This window comes from Sciurus carolinensis, chromosome 11, assembly GCF_902686445.1.
Source record: "Sciurus carolinensis chromosome 11, mSciCar1.2, whole genome shotgun sequence".
NCBI lineage: Eukaryota > Metazoa > Chordata > Mammalia > Rodentia > Sciuridae > Sciurus > Sciurus carolinensis.
In genome coordinates, this window is record NC_062223.1 from 22,084,783 (window position 1) to 22,107,731 (window position 22,949).

General features: G+C 35.1%; 2 protein-coding genes and 2 pseudogenes across 2 annotated transcripts; all 4 read left to right on the plus strand.

Annotated features, from left to right (window-relative positions):
* Positions 1 to 1,335: 1,335 nt before the first annotated feature.
* LOC124959931 (olfactory receptor 5W2-like) lies at positions 1,336 to 2,269 on the plus strand (annotated as a pseudogene).
* Positions 2,270 to 3,341: 1,072 nt separating this feature from the next.
* LOC124959172 (E3 ubiquitin-protein ligase BRE1A-like) lies at positions 3,342 to 6,318 on the plus strand (annotated as a pseudogene).
* A 7,779-nt stretch (positions 6,319 to 14,097) lies between these two features.
* LOC124960089 (olfactory receptor 10AG1-like) lies at positions 14,098 to 15,048 on the plus strand. The gene has a single exon (XM_047518646.1). The coding sequence runs from the start codon at positions 14,104 to 14,106 to the stop codon at positions 15,046 to 15,048; it is 945 nt and encodes a 314-aa protein (XP_047374602.1). The 5' UTR covers positions 14,098 to 14,103.
* A 6,332-nt stretch (positions 15,049 to 21,380) lies between these two features.
* On the plus strand, positions 21,381 to 22,319 carry LOC124959828 (olfactory receptor 5W2-like). Its single transcript, XM_047518263.1, has one exon. It carries the CDS (start codon positions 21,387 to 21,389, stop codon positions 22,317 to 22,319), a length of 933 nt encoding a protein of 310 aa, XP_047374219.1. The 5' UTR covers positions 21,381 to 21,386.
* Positions 22,320 to 22,949: the final 630 nt, after the last annotated feature.

A 22,949-nucleotide genomic window follows, 5' to 3' on the forward strand; every position in this document is an offset into this window, starting at 1 on the left:
TAAACTCCCAATTTCCCAAATTTAAAGCTACAAGGTTAAAAGAAAAAAGAAAAGAAAACTTAACTCCAGAAAAAAAATGAGAGCTTTGCAAATGAAACAGTTTATACTTTCTTATGTAGTTCCATGAATTCTGAAGTCTTATGATCAAAAATAATATATTCTTCTCAGAACTAGAAGACTGACTGAAATTAGTATTCACAGGGTAACATTTACTTGTTTCTTTTTCAATCTGTATTAAAAACAAACTTTTACTAATTTTCTTACTATGTGGGGATATACATAAATTTAAACGTTTTACTGTCTTTGTTTTAATAAAAGATAATAAAGATGACACAAGGCAAATCCAATATGTGAAAACTCAAGTCCATGTGAACCAAATGCAATAGTTAACAGTAGTTACTTGTTTCAAAACAAAAAACATTTACATATATTAAAACTGACTTTCTATTTCTATTTCAGTTGAGAATCATATACCTGTAGAAAATTAGGTATACATAAATACACATACACTTAATGAAAAAGTCTATTAATCTCTTAATTATAATTGTATCTTTCCCTGATTTAATTTTTAATGTAAATTTTATTTAAATATGACATAGTGCAGTTGTATGTATTAAATCATCATGGTTCCACGTCTATCTTAACATTTCTCTTTGAATTATTAGGAGACTCATCATTTGTCTCCAGAATACCCCTACAAGTAGTTCATAAGCATTGAGGCAAAAATCATAAAATATTTCTAAAAAGCATAGTTTTTATTTTTTCATATCTCATCAGATGATAAAGAATGCACTGACCAACATGTAATAATAAGTATGATTTTCCTTTTCACAGGTTAGTGATATGAGGATTGTTGCTATAACCAACAATATTTTTTAAAAGCAATCACAAATTTTGAGGATTATGATAATTGCGATTTTTTCTGTTTAGATGAATGATTTTAGAACAGAAAATAGTCATGTAAGTTTCTTTCATCTAAGAGTTGTGTTTACTCCATAATATTTTAAAGATTTACTCATATTTCAGCATATAAAAATATATTTCCTAAAGTAAAGGAGGATGAGACCCAGAGAAATTAAAATAAAATTCAAATCCCTCATGAATATCATATTGATGACAATCATTAGTTCTCAACTACCATTTCAGAATTTTATTTTTAATTACTGTCGAAGCACATCATGACTTTTTAAAGACTAACACATGAATCTTGTTGGAAGGATTAAAAACTCAAAAAATATTTGTGTTCAGTCTTACAGATATTTTGGGGGTGTAGGTAAGGATTAAATATGTATCTTTCACTTTTGTAATCATTTCTTTAAGTTTAGACAAGTGAAAAGAAGAATGAACAGGGAAAATTGTTCATCCTTGAGTAAATTTTTTTTCTTGGGTATTACTAGTAATGCTGACCTCAAAATCATCCTTTTTAGCATGTTTCTCCTGGTTTATCTCATTAGTCTTCTGGCAAACCTTGGAATCATCTTCTTAATTAGAGTGGATCCCCAGCTTCACACACCAATGTACTTTTTCCTCAGCCACCTCTCCTTCTGTGACCTCTGCTATTCCACAGCAGTGAGACCCAAGTTGTTAATTGACATATTTGCCATGAAAAAATCAATTTCTTTCCTTGGTTGTGCTGTGCAATTCTTGACCTTCTGTACGTTTGCAGATTCTGAGTGTGTACTGCTGGTGGTGATGGCCTTTGATAGGTACAAGACCATTAGCAACCCCATACTGTATACAGTCAACATGTCCAGCACAGTGTGTTACCTGCTTATGGCTGGGGTTTACCTGGTGGGACTGGGAGATGCTTTGATACACACGACATTGGCATTCCACTTATGTTTCTGTGGATCTAATGAGATTAATCATTTCTTCTGTGATTTACCTCCACTTTATCTCCTTTCCTGTTCAGACACACAAGTCAATGAACTGGTAATATTCACCGTTTTTGGATTCACTGAACTGAGTACCATCTCTGGAGTCCTTGTCTCCTATTGCTACATCATCTCATCTGTCTTAAAGATCTGCTCTGCTGAGGGGAGACTCAAAGCTTTCTCCACCTGTGCCTCCCACCTAACTGCTGTTGTGATCTTCCAGGGAGCGGTCTTCTTCATATATTTAAAGGCCAAGTTCTTCCTACTCTCTAAATCAAGACAAAATGACCTCACTGTTTTACATCTTTGTGATTCCCATGTTGAACCCTCTGATTTATAGCCTATGCAACAAGGATGTGAAAGAGGCCCTGCAAAAGCTTAAAAATAAAATGTAATTGTAATTATTTATGATGAACTTATACCTTTCTCATACATGTATGATGATTTCTGTTTTCTTAAAATTGTGTGTCATAGCTCATGAAAAACAACAATTTTCAAATATTTTAGTTTAATGAAAGATTGGAAAGTGGATTATTCCCTAACCTGTCATTTTCCATTATATGTTCTGAATTTATATATGTTGCTATCTCCTTGTGGTATAAATTCCTGATCTAATTTTGAAAGGTTTTATTAGCTTCACACATTATTTCAATAACATTAAAATTCATCAAATTTTTCCTAAGTGCTTTTGTGCATTTTGATGCTTTGTTTTCATGGAATATCTAGTCATTATTAGAGGACTATATATTATATACTAGTGGAGGAAGCAGTCATGAATTAAGTACTCAAATAATTCATAGTATGCATCAACACTATTGTGAAGTCAAAAGAGTGGGGGAATGAATCCAAAATAAAATGTTTGAATCCAGGAGAGAGACTGCCTTGCATGGAGAAACTCAATGTGAGTTGTAAAGAAACCCAAATTGGGGAAAAAAAGAAGATTCCAGAAAGATAGTGTGGAATTCAGAGAAAGCTTGACAAGGGTATGTCTTGTTTTTAGAAATAAATGGTTCAACATTGTTAAAGAGAATGGAAAGAGCTTTGTTAAAGAAATGCTTTGCTGTTACTCTTAACTCAGAAATCTTCATCACTGTTTCTAGAACCTTCTTTCCCTTCTCTATTTTGGTTAAATGCCCCTCCCTTTTTTTTTTTTTTATCACAGAGGACTATCTCCTAAAGGCATAGTTTATGTATGAAAAGTTTGTTTCCCAAATGAGATTGTGAGAGTCCTTTGCCTAAGAACTAAGTGATCCCTCCCTGCTATCTAATACAACTGCACTTGGTTTGTGACAAGAATTGGGGAAAGAAAGAAACAATAAAACTAAAACACTAGGTCTTTTCAATTCTGTTGGATGTCAATAAAACAATAGAAATTTGCTAGGATTTGTGGCTTTAACATATAAATTTTATTATTTAATAAATTGCATAAAACAGTTCAGATTACCAATATAATAAATCTATAAAGACATGAAGAGTGAATACGTTGGAAGAAAAGCGCATTCATTTGTGCATGTACGTGATACCTGTCTACTTCATCTTTGTCATCTTGGGTGTTCTTTTTCATTGCTAAGCACTGAATGAGCATTTCAAAGCACTGAATGAGCTTGCTGAGAAAATACAGATATGGCCTTGGAGTACCACATATGAGTTATCTATTATAGCTCTCCAGGATCTGTCACAACTACAGAATCTAAAAGCTAATAACTATCTTAGATTTTCTAGCTGCTGCTTTAAAATTTTCTGGATGAAAATATTTCTGAAAGGAATGAAAGCCAAAGAAGCCCCTCTGCCTGTCAAGGTGGCATTTGTGGTACAACATGGTACATTAGACTGTATCATGGAGGAGTAAACCGATCAAGAGTACAAGTTTTGATAAAAGGATTTAAAGTTATCCATCTATACCATATGATATTTAATTCATTTCTTTTGGAATTGCTATTTATAAGCAGCAGCAGGACTGAAAACTTTGAATTGCAATAAACCTGCAAGAACCAAGGGGCATTAACAGAGTGCTGCTAATTTGAATGTTGTAGGAAACCACCCAATTAGCCCATCTTCCTCCAATATGACAATGTATTGCAGCATTAAATACTTATTTAAAGGACCTATTAGATCTGTTATCAGATCTAGTCACTCTGAACCCTAAAAAAATGCAAAGTTCTACAATTGGAAGTCCAAAACTGGAATCCATTGATTTTATTAAATCCTTCTTTCTCTCTGAATTTTTGAGAAAGAATAACAAAATGTCTGGAGTTTTCTTAAGAGATTCTAAAGATTTAAAATTTAAAACATCAGCTTGGGGTTTTATCCCATAATACCCTTTATATCATGGGATTCTACAAAAAAATGTCAACATAGCACCATAAGGTTTGATCGAACCCAGCCTACTTACTGAAAAATTTATTCTCTTCCCTTAGTGCCTTCAAATCACATCCTTCTTATACCTGTACCAATAAATTAGGACAAATAACATTAACTAAATACAAAATTACCTGGTGCAAAGACTGCATATAGTGGGTTAAACTGTGAGTTGGAGAAACTTCGACAAGACTCTGAGGAGGTCACTACACAGAATGAAAAGTTGAAGGTGGAATTGCAGAGGGCAGTGGAGGAAGTGGTTAAGGAAACTCCAGAATATCTTTGAATATCTTTGCAGGCAGTCACAGTTCTCTGTTCTGTACCATGAGAGCCTACAGTTGAAAACTCACTTGGATGAGGCTTGAATCCTGCTTCATGGAACCAGGGGAACTCACCAGCACCAGGTTGAACTCATTAAATTTAGTCTTCATAAGAATCTGAGAACTGAAGTGATCCAGCTGGAAGATACACTGACTCAGGTCCACAAGGAATATGAAATGCTGAGGATAGAATTTGAGCAGACCCTTGCTCAATGAGCTGCCAATGAACAAACAGGCCCTATAAACTGGGAAATGTGCCACCTCATCAGTAGCCTCCAGAACCACAATCACCAGCTGAAAGGGGAGGTCTTCAGGTATAAATGGAAGTTGAGAGAAACCCAGTCTGACCAGAACAAGACACAGTGGCAGTGCCCTCCTGCAGTCTCAGTCTAGTACAGAGGATGCCAAGGATGCACCTTCAGATTTAAAACAAGATTCTGAGGACTTACCAACCCAGCCCTCAGCACTGAAGACATCCCAGGAGGATGCCAATGAAATTAAGTCCAAATGGGATGAAAAAGAATGAGAAAGGAGGGAGAAAGAGAGTGAGAAAGAGAATGAGAGAAGGAAAAGGAGAGAGAATGAGAGAAGCAGAAACTGAAAGAATCAGAAAAAGAAAGAGATTCTGCTAAGGATAAAGAGAAAGGAAAACATGATGATGGAAGAAAGAAGGAAGCAGAAATTATCAATCAATTAAAGATTGAACTCAAGAGGGCACAAGAGAGCCAAAAGGAGATGAAACTATTGATAGATATATAGTGCTATGCCCTGAAGGAACAGAGAGACAAAGTTCAATGAATGGCAGCTGAGAAGAAGTCTAAGGCAGAGTTAGAAGATCTAAAGCAAAGACTTAAGGATCTAGAGGATAAGGAGAAGAAAGAGAACAAGAAAATGGCTGACGAAGATGCCTCGAGGAAGATTCGGGCAGTAGAAGAGTAGATCGAATACCTGAAGAAAAAGCTGGCCATGGCCAAGCAGGAAGAAGAAGCTCTGCTCTCTGAGATGGATGTCACAGGCCAAGTCTTTGAAGACATGCAGGCACAAAATATCCCTTTGATGCAGCAGTTGTGGGAAAAGGATGATGCAAATTTCAAACTCATGTCAGAGCGTATCCAGTCTGATCAATTCCATAAATTACTCAAAGAAGAGAAGGAGGAGATGGCAGAACAAGTTTTGACTCTGAAGACCCAGGTTGATGCCAAGTTACAGGTGTAAGGAAACTGGAAGAGAAGGAGCACTTATTGCAAAGCAACATTGGCACAGGAGAAAAGGAGCTGAGTCTTAGGATCCAAGCCTTGGAGATGAATAAACGTAAGGTAATGGAGGCAGCCCAGCTTGCAGATGACCTCAAGGCACAACTTGAGCTGGCACAGAAGAAGCTCCATGATTTTTGGGATGAGATTGAGGAGAACAGGGTCACCAAGGAAAAGGATATGTTCAATTTTAAATGAGCCCAAGAGGACATCTCAAGACTTCAAAAGAACCTGGAGACGACAAAGAAACCAGACAATGTGCTCAAGTGTGATGAGATTCTGCTGGAGGAAATTGAAGATTATAAGGCATGTCTGACCTGTCCATGCTGCAACGTGCGTAAGAAGGATGTTGTACTTACCAAGTGTTTTCATGTTTTCTGCTTTGATTGTGTGAAAATATGCTATGACACCCACCAGAGCAAATGTCCCAAGTGTAATGCTGCTTTTGATGCCAGTGGTTTTCATCGCATCTACATTGGTTGTTCTGTCAAGAGAAGAAGAGGAGCTGGCTAGACAGGCACTTATTCATTAATCACCAAACCTCTACCTCTTCTTTTCTTGACAGTTTATCTGTCAACTCCTATTCCTCTCTCCATAGACTTTCTGTCCAGATTCTCTGCTCCAATAGCTTGATGACTTTAGTGGAAAGGACTGGTAAATGTAAGCCTTGGGTTATAGAATTAATTAGAAACAAATGAAGAAACAACTGACTCATATTTGACCCATATTTGTCTTCCTTATCAGTTTTATTTCCACCTTTTAGAATTTTTAACATTTTTGAGGGTGGTTGGGCCCATTGTATAATCTTGAGTTATCCATTCCTCCTAAAGAAATCAAGTTGGTATTTTTGACATGGAGATAGGAACAAAAATGGAAATGTTATTTTAGGGGTGTGACCTTTTAGAAATAAGCTACCTATGGTCATATACTTTCCTTAATTTGGGAATTTAACATTTTCTAAACTTTATTTATAAAATGGTATGATTATGCTGCTCTTTCCTGGATGGTTTGAAACCTTAATGAAATGATATCCAGGATAATTTGGTCCATTTCCCAGTTACTTGTAAAATAACTTTTAATGTCAACTGACTTTCTTATTAAGTTATTTATGTTTTGCATGTGCAACAACTTAAGGTCTTTAAATTTCTCAAAACCAGAATAATTCCAAATAATATGGACAATTTTGCCTTCTAAGGAAATAAAAATTGGGATAAGGAATAGGACTGAGATGATAAAGAGATCTTCTGGGTATTCTGGGAAATTGATACAGAGTGGCTTTTGTGAGCTATGAATTACTCTCATCCTCCTCTACATAGGGCTTGTTGTCCGCCCTGTTTTCTAGAAGATTCTGTATAATCTTTTTGTTGGACTTTGTACTCCACAAGCCTCAATTAAAGCAGGATTCAGTTTGTTAAAAAAAAAAAATCCAGTAAATCTTCTATCATTTGATACCTTCCTTTGTTTTTGCTACTAAAATTCTTAAACAGAAAATGATGTTGTAATGGTACATTTTGATATATTGACTGTGTAAGTATATTATATAGAATTGAGCAGAAATAATGAGCAAAGGCTCAGTAAACATGTGCTTTTGTTTTTAAATCGTGTACAGTAACTTCTAATCTTCCTAGACAACTATCTGCATCTCTTTAGAAGCATACTGTGAAAGGCGCTCAAAACCACTCTAAATCATTTTGGGGATCAAAGAGTGAATTTCCTTTCTGGATCTTTAGGCCTCTTTGAAAAAAGAGGGAATTCACCTAAATTATTTCTAAAGACTTTTTCAACTGGTTTTCCTGTCTCTGTGAATTATGATTCTAATGCTATGCAGACCCTCTCTAGTATTGAAAAACATTTAGAAATAAACAAAAAGGATGACCCACTCTATCAGCTTACAAAAGAATTGCACTCACAACCCTGGGCTAGAGTGACCTGAAATAGTGCTGACAGTAAGACCTGCTAGATGATGTGGATTTTACAAGCCCAAATACCTTTAGGTACAGTTCTGTTAGCTCTCTTCTCAATATGAATTTCATGCACATTTCTTAGATGTGGATCTTCAACTGCATTAGTGCTCAAGTAATTAAAATTTAAAATTCAATACAGTTTAAGACTTACCTAGGGAATGGATTCTTGGCTACCTGTGTGTCTGTATTGTTAATAACCCTCTGATTGCCTTTCCTTTTCAATATTGACATATTTTCCTTGGAGCTATAAAAATACATTTTTTTACATCTTTTAATGACACATAATAATTAGTGTTCAACAAGACCATCACTGTACTTTAAAACCAACTTAGGCATGAATCTCTATGGTCTTTACCAAATTAAATCAGTTTCTAGCCAGGCAAGGTGTCACATGCCTTTAATCATTGTGATTTGGAAGGCTGAGGCAGGGGGATTGTAAGTTTGAGGTCAGCCTGAACAACTTAGTGAAATCCTATCTCAAAAAAATTATAAAAAGGCCTGAGGATGTAACTCAGTGGTAGAGTACCCTTGAGTTCAATCCCCAGTACCACACACACTCAACAAAGTTGAACCAGTTTCCTCAGAGAGAGCAAGAGTAAATCCTAATCTATGGCCTTCCTTCTCACCTCCACCTCTCTTCCTGAGCTAGTGGAACTTGAACAGGACTGAACAAGAGATGATGACAGGGAGAGAAGCACCAATTTTAGAGAGCAATACCTTTTCTAGGATGGGACTCTGGGTGGTCTGTGTCTGCTAGTCTCCTCTCTTGCCCTTCCCAGCATAAACCTCAGAACTTCAAGCAAACTCAGGCAGAAACAAGCAGAACTCAGGTCCTACACCCTTTGAACCTGGAAAAGACCTCAGTTCACGAGCAAGGCTGGAGTGAGGAGGGAGCTCTGGCCCCTCTGATTGTCCACACTAACCACTATGTCTACTCTCTGTATCTTGCTCTTTTTATTTTTCTCTCTGTACATGTCACACTTTCCCATTTCTTTGCTTATGTAAACTCTGACTGAAACCAAACAATCTGGAAATATATTATAGACTTTTCGGATTCTAGTTCCTCACATGGAAGGTTGTTGTTGTTAGATATAAAGCCACCTTTTCCTCTCCCGCTACAGGCATCACCTGTAAAATCTGTGTTTCCGCGATAACCTTCCTGCCTCCCACATTACGTTCCAATATGTCATTGGTCCATTAGTCAGTCTGTAATAATTCTCCTCCATGATTGGTTCCTCCCAGCCCGCGAAATTCCAATACAAAGAACCGTGCGCCATCTTCGCTCTCTTTCCCTTTCCCTTTCCCCCAAGCAGACACGTTTTGTCCGCTTGAATAAAAGTTCCTCGTGTGAGACCTGTATCTGTGGAGCGTCTTTTCTGGGAGTTATCGACGAACCAAAACTGCACCCCTTTACATCTAACTAACAGTTGTCACTCTGTTTTTTTTTTTTTTAGTATTTGCTTAGACTGATTTTGTTGAGTCTGCTTCCCTTATGGTGTGCAGTTGCTGATGTCTCTGCACTCCCGCCTCTTTATTTTAAATTGCCCATGCTCGTATTTGTAAGACTGACTTCCTCTGTATCGTTTATGAGTCAGTGTAATTTAGAGATCAGCTAATATGTATGCTTATTTGTCTTGAGTGAGGAAGTCTTCCCTTTGTTCATACATATGTCTATAACTAGGGCATCATTATCATTTTAGTACCTTAACAAACTTGTGTTGGGATTCAGTTTTTATTCTGGCATTTATAAATTTGTATTCAGGATGAGTGACCTGCTAATTGATTCTCTGAACTTTCCTGAGTGTGTATGAATTCTTACTTGCACCCAGTCTTTCAGATTGGTAGGAATTAGTCTTTTTTTGTCATTGCTCACTTTGTAGTTCTTGTTCTCCTGTCATCTTTTTTTTTTTTACATAAATGGTAATTTGTATATTAGAAAAGATATTTCAAAGAAGTTCCTGATGAAAATGTTTCACCATATAATTAAAATTTCTTACGGACCAAATCCATGCCCTTGTACATATTAGCCAAACTCTCTATCACTGAGTCATAACACAAACCCCAATTTATAAAATTTACCTGATTTTGAAAATTCTTTGAAGTTTAATTTTATTTTCTGAAACAATTCACATTTTGCTCTTTGCCTCTTGTTACTTCCAAGATTTTAAAAAATGATTGTAGTTAAAAATTTTGCCCAGATTTTTCACTTTTCTGGACTCAAATTCACCAATTGAGGAAAAGTTTGTAATTAATTTCTGGCAATAATACAACTGGATTCATTTTAAAAAGGGTGTTTCTAAAAAATGTAACTTGGAAGAATTGGCTATGTATACATATTCAAACATGCATGCACCAAAAATATCTAAAACTTATCCTGTTACAAAAAATGAATAAAAACTAACCTATATTTACATGTGAAATCTTAAACCACAGATTTAGTAGAAGAAAACAAAGCCATAAATCTTTGTGACTTGGACTAAGCAAGAGTTCTACCTTATATTACCCAATGCATAATCCATGAAAGACAACATTTATAAGGTGGACTTCATTGTAATTGAAATAGTTTGTTCTCATATTGGCATTGGTAAGAGAATGAAAATACCGACTAGGGAAAACATTTCAAATCACTTACCTAACAAAGGAAATGCACAGAATGAGATATTGCTACAATGTGTCTTAATAGCTAGAAATAAGATAAAATAAAATATGCCTCAAGATGATGAAATTCAAAATTAGTGAATAATTCTTTTGAATATTGATAGTTTAATGCAAACTATTGATTCTTCCAAATTAGGTTTGTCTATCAGTCTTAAAATATGTAGAAGTCTATTCCTGTTTACAATAGTTAGGCCAAAAATTCTTCTCCTTTGTGTTTTGTAACTAGTTGTCTATATGGGTTTCTCTCTCTGGGTGTTAAAGATATCTATTACACTATTTTATGTCCTTTACATGAGAGAAGGTGCCATTGAACTAAACTGGTCCTTGACTATGAACTTCATGCAGTCAGTACTTAGAATTATTTTGACAATCAGACAGTTTATGATAATAGCTTCTTAGTTGGTCTCATGACAGTTCAATTGTAAATTATACTCATGTAGCTTCATTTCATTTTGGTGTTGTAATGTGTGACTAAATTTTACATGAAGAGTTGCATCAGGAAATTCTGCATGCCTTTTCCAGTCTGCATAACTGGAAGGAATAGGTCATAGCTTCTATCCATTACTTTCCTCAGAGTCCCCCCATCCATAACATAGGGCATGTTGAGACCTGTCTGGTCAGGGTAGATGTGCAGAGTGGAAACTCGGGTTAAAGATGACATAACTGCCTGGAGAGACCTACAACTCTCAAATCTCAATTTTTGATGACAGAATGATAAACTTCTTTCTAGTTTAAGACATTGCTTTGCATCTTTTCAAGAACATTTCAGTTCATATCATAAATCATGTGCAATTGTAACATTCTGAAGTTTTTAAGATTCATATTTAATATCTTTCCTGAGATAGAGAAAGCCTGAGAATTTAAAAAGATGTAGTGTTGATGGGTCTTTGATTGTTGTACAAAAATGTTTGATTGGCAGCAGAATGGTTTCCTTCAATTAGTATCCTCCTTGGGAAAGGAACTGATCCCTAGAGCTGAGAATACTTAGTACTTGAAGAGGTTCTTTTTTCTGACAATGACTATATCTGAAAAGGTAGTTGGCCTCTTTTCAAACAAAATAAATTACCCAACATGTAAAATAATATTCTTTCACATTTTCCTTTACTTTTTATTCAGTCAGTAAAGGTAAGCATCATGTTTGACCTTGAACAAGCAGGTAAAAATCGATACTCTTGTCTAACATAAATTTATTTTTGTAGGTATCTATATGTTTAGGATTAGCAAAGAACACTTGTAGAAAGTGTTCAAAAATATATATATTTTTTCAAAACACTAATTCAGATGCGCTTTGTACTTTTCTGGCTTTAATAATTAAAAGATCAAATAACATCAAAATGTAAAGTGTGTTTTAAACTAATGAGCCCATATCTGAAGAAGACTATCATCATTTTAAATGTCAAAACTTAGATTCCTATGTGGTATGTATTTAAATATTTTATATGTAATATGTGAGAATGTTGTCAGAGAAACCAATTGTATGTAACTAATGAACAAGCTAGGACACAGATATTGTTGAAATGGGTTGCATTTTATCCTGCTATCAAAGGGGTTCCTTGCACATTTTGATCATTGTCCCAATAGCTCTAATTGAATTAATTTGAAATGACTAAGTAAATAAAATATGACTTCAATGTTGCAGGACAGAATAATGAAACTGTTCTTGTGTAGTCGTAACCTGGGATCAGATCCCAGTAATGTCAGTATTAGCTACAGATAATTATCTAAAAATTTTGCTATAGCTCTTTTCATTTTGTGTGTGCATCTGTTTCTCTCTTTTGCCCTTCCTTTTATTTGTAATTAATGCACATTATTGTACATATCTATGTGATTCTTCATACATCTGTTACTGTGTAATACTCAAATGATGGTAAACCTCTCTCAAACATTTATCATTTCTTTAAAACCTTCAAAGTTCCTTTTGAATAAAAATGCAGTGTCCTTATCTATGGTCACCTTCCTTGCAACAGCATACCAGGACCTTGCATTGTAACTAGCTAAGACCTAGTGCACCATGACCAACCTCACCCCATTCCTCCCAGTCCCCAGTGTCCCAAGCCTCTATGAAGCACATTCTATTCTTGCCTCTGTGAGGCCAAATTAAGGCAACTTTACAATCTCTTCTGAGTTTTGTCCAAAATATTATAAATGCTAAAATAGATTTATATTTAGCATTCATTTTCTTAGTCACAGAAAATCCTTGGGATGCCCAAGTGTTGTGTACAACACTTCTCCTTCCCCACGTCTACTTCTATATTTTTGAAACTGAAATGTAGCCACTGTACAGACTAACCAGTCTTAGGACATGGTTAGAGGTTTGCCTACACTCTGAAATACGTTAGTTGTTTTCACTTTCAACTTACTTAACACATAAGGTGGATACTATTTAACACACACCAAATAAGTTATATGATATGCTACCTTTGCAAGAGTGAATGAAACTACAATAATTCCTATACACCCTCACTCCCATCCTTACCACATGGACATGAACAATGACACACAGGTAAGACACACTTAATGCACTGCTGGGCATCTGGTTTTATATGTTGGTTAAAGATCAGTCTTGTATTTTGGTATGGATCAGATAAAGCAACCAATTGGGATTATTTGTAATTTATACAGGAAGTAAGTGAACCAAATTTTGTGAAGCAAATATACAATGCAGCACACATGAAATATGTAAACAATAGTAAAAAGCATATAATCTAGGTCTAGAGATAAGGACATAACCTAACAAAGACAAAAAACGTCACTCCATTCAAACCACAGGCATGAATGCACCCACATACAGGTGAAAGGGAAAATACTTAACGGAGATGAGGTCAGCAGCAAATAGCAGAGTGAGGACATGATGATTAATGACGAGGAGTTGAGGTTGATGCCTTTTCCATACAACCGTTATGAAAATCAAAGGTGCACATTCTAATAAGATTGCTTTCTGGAGCATAGCTTTATGTGTTCCTAATTTTATCTATTAAGTTCTCCCAGACAGGAAGAACACTTAGGAGTTCATTTTCTCAACATTATAAAACCTGAATAAAATGTATGAATTACAATTTCATAAACCTTACATAGCAATACATACAAAATCAGAAGAAAATATTATTCCAAAGTATCTGTTTATTAATATATTATTATTGTCTAATAATAAATTTACCAAAATACATAGAAAATCAAAGCAGAGCACAACTTGGTAAATATCAGAAAAAAACTATAACTCATATGAACTACCTACATTCATCTAAGAAAATCACTTTAGTGTAATCCAAAATATTGACTTCAGGAATGAAATATAGTTTGAATTGATAAGAGTAGAAAATAGATATGAGAATTTATGAAAAAATATTGGAACTTAAAGAAACAAATCATTGCTATATTGATCATAAATTCAGATTCTAAGATTTTGGATATTTGTGTGTCAAAATGAAAAATATTATTAAAGAAACTAAGAAATATAATATCTCTTACAATAAAATGACTAAATTTTTTCACATGGATGCATTTATTTATAATAAAAAATATGATGATCTATAATCTTGGAGCATCTGGAAGTGATAGCTTCTGTTTTCTGGGGAACAGGAAAATTAAAATATTCACAATCATTGAATTATACCCAAGAACACAAAAGCCCAACACAAGGAAATGACTTGTGATTCTGGTGAACTCTTTCCTACAGATGAAGCTTGAAGAGGTAGAAGCAGAAGACAATGTCTCCACAGTGGTGCAGTTTGTCCTGCTGGGATTTTCTGAACTTCCAAACCTCCAGGGGTTTCTGTCTGGGCTGTTCTCCATCATTTACATGGTTGTCCTCATTGGGAACAGCCTCATAGTCATAATAACCAGGCTTGACCCTGTGCTGCACAAGCCCATGTATTTTTTCCTGGCAATTTTTTCTATTCTGGAAATCTGTTATGTTTCAGTCACTCTCCCTAGGATGCTGGTCAGTCTTTGGACTCAGAACAGGAGTATCTCCTTAGTGGGCTGTGCCACTCAAATGTGCCTCTTCCTTGTACTGGGAACTGCAGAATGTTTTCTTCTGGCTGTGATGTCCTATGACCGCTATGTGGCCATCTGCAACCCTTTGCACTATCCTCTAGTCATGAGCCCAAAGAAGTGCCATCAACTGGCAGCTGGCACCTGCCTCAGGGGAATGCCAGTCCAGGTAGGGCAGACATGGCAGATATTCTCTCTGCATTTCTGTCATTCTAACCAAATCAACCACTTCTTCGGTGACATACCCCCTATTCTCAAGCTAGCCTGCGGGGACACTTCAGTGCATGAGATGTCTGTGTATGTAGTAGTGATATTCGTTGCTGCGGTTCCGTTTATATTGATACTTGTCTCTTACAGCAAGATCATTGGCACCGTTCTCAGGCTGCCCACAGCCCAAGGACGCGCTAAGGCTTTCTCCACTTGCTCCTCCCACCTGTTAGTTGTGGTTTTATTTTTTGGATCTGGTTCCATTACCTACTTCAGGCCCACATCCAGCCATTCTGCAGGAACTGACAAATTGCTGTCTCTGTTCTACACCATAGTGACTCCCATGTTCAATCCTGTGATCTACAGTCTCAGGAACCAGGATGTGATTGCTGCTCTCAGAAGAATATTGCTTAACATATAGTATCATGAGTTTACTTGGTGGTGTTTTACCATATTGTCACAGTTATTAAAGAAACAGTTCAAATCTCTACATTCTAGAGAGTTTAATGCCTGGAAGCTTATGATTTATTTTTGTTATACTGATATTTTAGCTTGAAATTTACTCTGCACACAAACATAATTGGTAGCATCATATATCTTCAGTTATCTGCACATAAAGAAAATATTTTCTTCTATACAAAGTTGTAATTTGCATCACATTTGCCCTATAAATGTATTAGCAGAATTAAACATTTATGTCTTATGGTTAAATATAATAGAAAATTAAATTTTTCTACTGCCCATACCTGTGTATACTGACAATTTTCTTTGGTTGTGGAGCATATAGAATAGTAGCTACCAATTGCTGTTCATAATGAATGTTTTTCAGGAAATGATTAAGTGAATTAATAAGTGAATTTTACTATGACTTACTGTAGAGTTCTAGCAAAATGTATAATTTATTTTTTAGGTGCCAGTAAGCAATAGAATGATTATGTGCAACTGTGGAATACTTCCAAGACAATATGTCCCCCAAAAAAGCATACATGCATTTACCTCTCTTCTTAGTAATTCTGTGGAAGAGTTTGTGATATAGTACAATTTTCCTTCTTAAATGGTTCTCTTTTGCACATATTTCTTCACATCTGTTTTAATTTCTCCAAAATAATTTTATTTTAATTACTTTGTTTCTCTCTTATCCACCCTACAAATCCACTCCTATAACTTTGCATATTTTGTAAAGAATGTACTTTGGTGGAAACACAAAGGAATATGTTGGAAGCTATTTTTGGAATTTTGTGAAGTCCACACAGTTGCACATCATTACTTTATCTAATCTTTCACATTTTTAGTCCATTTTAAATTGTTTATGAAATATTTGAACTGATATTATAGAGAAAAGTGAGCATCTATCAATAGGACCATAAATGCCCATCTACCCAAAACCTAATTCTCAAACAAACAGCTCTCTTCAATAATTTTTCTTTAATGTTGCTCCATTTAGCTGACAATTAGTCCATTCTCTATTTGTGCCTCTCACCTGACACTGATAAAATGATCTCAGAGTTCTACACCATTATCATCACCATTATCAGTGCTGAACCCATTGGTTTACAGTTTGAGAAATAAAGATGCAATTAAGAGTCAGGCATGGTGGCATATGCCTGTAATCCCAGAAGCTGGGGAGGCTAAGACAGGAGGATCTTGAGTTTAAAGTCAGCCTCAACAAAAGCAAGGCACTAAGCAACTCAGTGAGCCCTGTCTCTAAATAAAATACAAAATAGGGCTTAGTGGGTGAGTGCCCTTGAGTTCAATCCTGGGTACCCCCCCCAAAAAAATGCGTGCAGTTAAGAAAGGTTTAAGATCAAAGATAGTTTCTTTGTAAGACATATCTTTTAAGATTAATTCTATTTCTCAATTACTAACTCTTATTAGGAATTTGCAACAATTACAGATTTTATCAAACACCTTTCTGCTGTCGGTGGTGCTGGGGATAGGTTCCAGGGTCTCACACATGCTAGGCAAGTGTTCTACCACTGAACTATACACAAATACTTGTTTTATGTTCAGCCAAAAGCATTTCATAATTCCAAGTTATAAGTGAAAATTTAGAAGTTTTAAAACTTTTTATGTAATAGACTGTTGAATTATTATTAGTTTGGGCCTTATGATAAAATGGGTTGTATCACCCATGATCCCCATTTATCACCTACATGAATAGAGTAAATGTTTCTTAAAAAGTGTGCATGGTGTTCAGGTGTGCATGTGTAGGACATCTTAAAGGGTAGATTACTAAATGAGAGAAGAAACCAGATTTCCTTGATTTGCATGCCACTTTGGTACCTGACTATACAATGGCATTTTTAGCAAATTACTTAATAATTCTCTTCTTCAGTTAAAATACATGCAAAATGTTGATCATTAATTTTTTGATTGTTCACCAAATTAACAGACTTATTTGCTGAAAATAATATCTAGGTCATTTCAAGCAATTAATAATTGTTACAGTGTATCTCCTTTTGTTTAAATGCAAGTGTACCACAGGAATTCTACCTTTATGTTTATCCGTAAAGCACCAATTAACAAGACAATTAATAAATAGAAGGGGAATAGAGGTAGTGAGGAAGACAGGGAAAGAAGCCCTGGGGACTGAAATGGAACAATTTATATTCCATGCATGTATGTTTATATCAAGGTGAACCTCATAATTATTACTGTAAAGTACTGATAAAAGCATTAAAAATAGTTCTCTCTGAATATATTCTATTCACATCACTTCAGTTATCTTTTGCTATACAAACACTATCCTAGAATATATCCTCAAACACATTAGAGCGGCAATTTTTCTGCTCTTCCTCATGTTTACTGGGGTCACTTTGTCGTGTTAAGCTATTAATCAGTCTAGGCTCTAGTCTGCCTCATAACTGATATCATGGTGATAAGGGCTCGTAAAATACCATCACCTCATTCTCTTTCCATGTTCGAGTAACCTTGAAACAGGTCATGTGGTGAACACTGAATTTAGTTTGACTTGTCATCAGTTAATGGTGCAGAGACCTAATTTGTTAAAGGATGCAATTTGCATGACATAGAGCTATCTGTATCATTTTTGTTGGTCAAGGCAATTAAATGGCAGTGAAATGTCAAAGGGAAAATAAAGTACCACATATCTCTAAGGGAAATGTGTCTGAAGTGTGTAGACATCTTAAACATGTTCACACTGTCATCATTGACCCATATAGAATTCTGAAAGTTTGCATTTTATTATTAACTTTCAACATTTTTAGTCAAGGAACATGTGTGTGATCTCTTTTCCATTTTGGCTATACACATAGTTACTGAAGCCACTGAATAAAACAGTACTTGACCATACAATATGCACAATCAAGAAATGAGAAATTACACTCCATTTATGTATGATTTATCAAAATGTATAAATGTATTATACTATCATGTACAACTAAAAAGAATAAATAAAAAATTAAAAAAGAAAAAGAAAAAAAAGAGCTCATATATAGAAGGAGACTGGCAGGTCAACCAGACAATGTGAATACAGGGTAACTTCTGGGACCTTTTGAAGTAACCAAGTAAAATTAGATACCACATTAGTACACCAAGATTCAAGGAATATATGGAATTTTATTACTTTGTTTCTGGGAGGATTTTTGCCAATTATCAAGGACAAGCTATGAGTAATTCTCCATTTTGTGAAGAATGAGTATGGATAGCAACAAACTAAATTTTTGGTAGAAAAATGCAGAGTTCTGCTCTATTTCAACCAATCATTATTCATGCATACTTCTTTTTTTATTTTATTGTTATTTTTCTTTCATTGTACACAAATGGAGTACAACTTTTTATTTCTCTGGTTATACACAATGTAGAGTCACACCATTTGTGTTAATCATACATGCATGCATACTTCTTACAGGAATCTTTTTTACACTACTACTAGCGTAAAAAATCCCTCAAGGGCAGTGTGCATCTTCTCTTTTGCACTATAGTCTATTATAAAAGAACTAAAATAGTTAAAAGCAAAAATTTGGTAAACAGATACTTTTACAAATCCTCTTACTAGTAACTAGGAAATATGAAAAAAGGAACACAAATATTATTCTTAAAACTTTATTCTTAATTGAATAAATTAAGCTTAATTTAAAATGGAGTACTGTTTTAGTCAGCTTTATCACTGCTGTGACTAAAAAAAACTGAAAAGAACAATTTTAGAGGATGAAGTTTGGGGACTCAGGGTTTCAGAGGTCTCAGGCTCTATTCCTTGCTGCTCAAGGTGAAGCAGAACATCAAGGTGGACAAGCATGGCAGAAGGAAGCAGTTCCCATGATGATCACCAAGCAGAGAAAAAGATTCCACTCGCCAGATACAAAATATACAGCCCAAAGACACGGCCCCAGCCATGCCCTACCCACATTCAGTTACCACTCAGTTAATCCCATCAGGGATCAATTCACTGATTGATTAAGGTTCACATAAACCAATCATTTCTTCTCTGAATCTCTTGCATTGTCTGACATGTGAGCTTTTGAGAGACACCGCATATCCAAATGGTAACAAGTACTGAAAGTAGAGAATGTGAATTAATCATATAATCAGACAAATGTGGATAGATGGCACATGGATGGGGAACGAGATATGACAATACTGGGTGAAAAATGAACCTTAAAGCTTCCATGAACAGGTACATTACTATTTACAAAAGACAAAGCACAGAAACAACTTGAATCTCTTTAAACTGATGAGTGTGCAAATAAAATGTACTATACACATAAAATGAAAAATTATTTAGCAATGAAAGGGAAGGAATTTCTGTTATGTGCTAGGCAAAGGATAGATTTTGAAAACTTGGCAAAACAACTGAAAAAGCAACACAAAAGGCCACATATTGTGCAGCTCTGTTTACAGCTGATGTCCAGATTATGTGAACACATCGGATCAGAAAGTTGCTACAGGTTGCCAGGGACTGAGGTGGGGGTCCTAGAGGAGTGAACACTAATGGCCCTGAGTTTTCTATGGAGGGGATAAAAAATGTTCTGCCAGTGGAGTGTAAAGAGTGCTCAGCCTTCCAAATAGTCAAATCCACAGATGCACTTACTTTAAAATGTGAAAGGTGTAGTATATGAATTGTATCACGATAGAAAGCATTTAGATGGTGAAGGATAGTGCCGCAGAAATGAAGAAAAAGTTGAACAACAGAAAAAAGTTGGACTTGGCTAAATAAGGGGCTATTAGTTTCACTGATTCTACTTCAGATGGACAAGGATGATGCAGATTATATTTTACAATGTAAAATATGCACAAATTCTGTATATTCTATAGGACAAATTAATTTGCAGTTTTAATTCTGACCTACACTATTCAGTGACTATTTTTAAGATTTCAGTTCAACTTTTACTAAAGATGTTCATGTATTCACAGGGGGCAACACAGAACCAGAAATGCAATCACAAGTTTGCATAATTTCAAAGCCTAAGGGAAATAGGTTCAGAGAGTTTAAAATCCCAAATACTGCCTGCAATAGTATTTGTCCAATGCTCATTTACAAATGAACAGCTCATTTCAGGTAAGTTCCTGAGTTTCTACATTTAAAACTTACGGTTAAAATTTCCAAATTTAAAATAAAACTCTTTGGAAAAATAAGGGAGATTTGTAAATTAATTAAGTTATGACTTCTTGCATAGTTTTGTGAATTGTGAAGTCTAATAATCAAAAATAATGTTTTCATCTCAGAAATGGAGAACTCTGAGTGAACTTGATAGTACTCACAAAATAGCATTGTATTTATTTTATTTATGTCTAGGATTACAAGCAAGCCTTTACTTATTTTATTATTGAGTAGGGATATACAGGAACATAAGGTTTTTTAAAAAAATTGTTTGATCATTTAATTAATTAACAATGCAGGCACGACAGTAATAAGAGAGCATACAAATAAAAAAATGTACATATATCCGTTCTCCACTTTTCACTTATCTTAGTACAATTAAGAATCATACACACATGCACAAAGATTACATATTCATAAATGCACATATGCTTAAAGAAAGAATCCTACATATGTATGAACTATTAATTGTCCTTCATCCTGTTTTCACTTTTTAAATAAATATGTCCTAAAATTCTGATATAATGCAAGTTTATGTGTTAAATTATGAGGGTCCCATAATTTTTGTTTGAATATTATTTTTCAATGATGAAGAAGACTTCCCCTGTCTCCAGACTGTATCTAAAAATAGGCAGTGAGCCTTATGTCAATATAATACATTTCTTGGAAAGAAAAAAAAAATACTTCTAGTGTCTCTCATCAAATACTAAAGACCACATAGACCAAGCATACTACTCATTGCTTCTAGAACCCACATAATAGACTTTAAAAGTCATGAGTAGTTTGAATTGCAAAATTTGCACACTTTTTACATCTAGATGAATGTTTTCAAATAGAATGAATATTTAATCCTTTATATCCCATCCTAATCTAAAACAACTAAGACTGTATTTATTATATATTTCTTTAAAGATTTATTGAAAGATTAAATATCAATTTTTTCCATAAAAAGGGAAGGTAAGATCCAGGGATATTAAAGATGTAGAAAGTCATGTACCTCATTAATTAAAAAATTTGTCACCTGCTTACTGTTAAAAGCATACAATGTATTTTGGTAGAGTAAAACACATGACTTGATATTTTTCTTAGGATAAAAAATTTACAGGTACAAATTGTGTTCTGTCCTATTTATATTCTGGTAGCAAAAAGTAATCAAATATGTATTTTTTATGCTTTGAACATTTAGACAAGAGAGGAGAATGAACAGGAAAAATTGTTCATCCTTGAGTGAATTTGTTTTCTTGGGAATTACCAGTAACACTGACCTCAGAGTGACCCTTTTCATCATGTTTCTCCTGATTTACCTCATTAATCTTCTGGCAAACCTTGGAATGATCTTCTTAATTAGAGTGGATCCTAAGCTTCACACACCTATGTACTTTTTCCTCAGCCACCTCTCCTTCTGTGACCTCTGCTATTCCACAGCAGTTGGTCCCAAGATGCTGGTCGATATATTCTCCAAGAACAAATCAATTCCTTTCCTTGGTTGTGCTCTGCAGTTCTTGACCTTCTGTATCTTTGCAGATGCTGAGTGTCTGCTGCTGGCAGTGATGGCCTTTGATCGCTACAAGGCTATCAGCAACCCCTTGCACTATGCAGTGGACATGTCCACTAAGGTGCATTCAATGCTCATGGCTGGGGTTTACCTCATAGGACTGGCAGATGCTTTGATACACACGACATTAACATTCCACTTATGTTTCTGTGGGTCTAATGAGATTAATCATTTCTTCTGTGATTTACCTCCACTTTATCTCCTTTCCTGTTCTGACACACAAGTCAATGAGCTGGTATTATTCACCATTTTTGGGTTCATTGAACTGAGTACCATCTCTGGAATCCTGCTCTCTTATTGCTACATCATCTCATCCGTCTTAAAGATCCGCTCTGCTGAGGGGAGACTCAAAGCTTTCTCCACCTGTACCTCCCACCTAACTGCAGTTGCAGTATTCCAGGGCACTATACTCTTCATGTATTTCCGGCCAAGTTCTTCCTACTCTCTAGATCAAGATAAAATGAGCTCACTCTTCTACACCCTTGTGATTCCCATGTTGAATCCTCTAATTTATAGTTTATGTAACAAGGATGTGAAAGAGGCCCTGCAAAAACTTAGAAACAAAGGATGGTTTTAAATAATTATACTATCTATACATATGAATTTTATTTGAATTGGCTGTTTTTGCAAAATTGTATTTCATGTTATGCAAGAAACAAAAGTATATTATATAATTTAACTTCATAAATTGTATATTTGCATTAAGGTATGATTATAACATAAAGTTGCAGATCTCCATGTGTCATGTTTCATTATTACTCTTGAATTAATAAATGGTGCCCCATCTTTGGGAACCATTTCTGAACCTTTCAAGTTCCAATATTTTGTATATTCAGCTTTTCATTCAAATCAATTTTATGAAGATTTAGAAAATTTTTTTTGCTAATTGACTTCCACACATTAAAGCAGTTTGCTTGCACTGTGAATTTAGTGGATTATTTACAATTGCTTCATATTCTAGTGGAAGTAACAGACATTAATTAACTGAGCTTAGAAAAAATTCCCAAAGACCTCAAATCAATATATAATAATACAGTGAGATAAAATCCACAAGGATATGTGAATTCATGGTTCAGGAGAAAGTCTTCCTTCCATTGTGTTATTGAGTCTCAGATCTAAAGGGAAGTTCATTGGGGAGTGGGAGGGATTCTAGTGGATTATTTGACAATAGAGAAGTTTTGAGGTATGTGAGTCTCTAACACTGAAG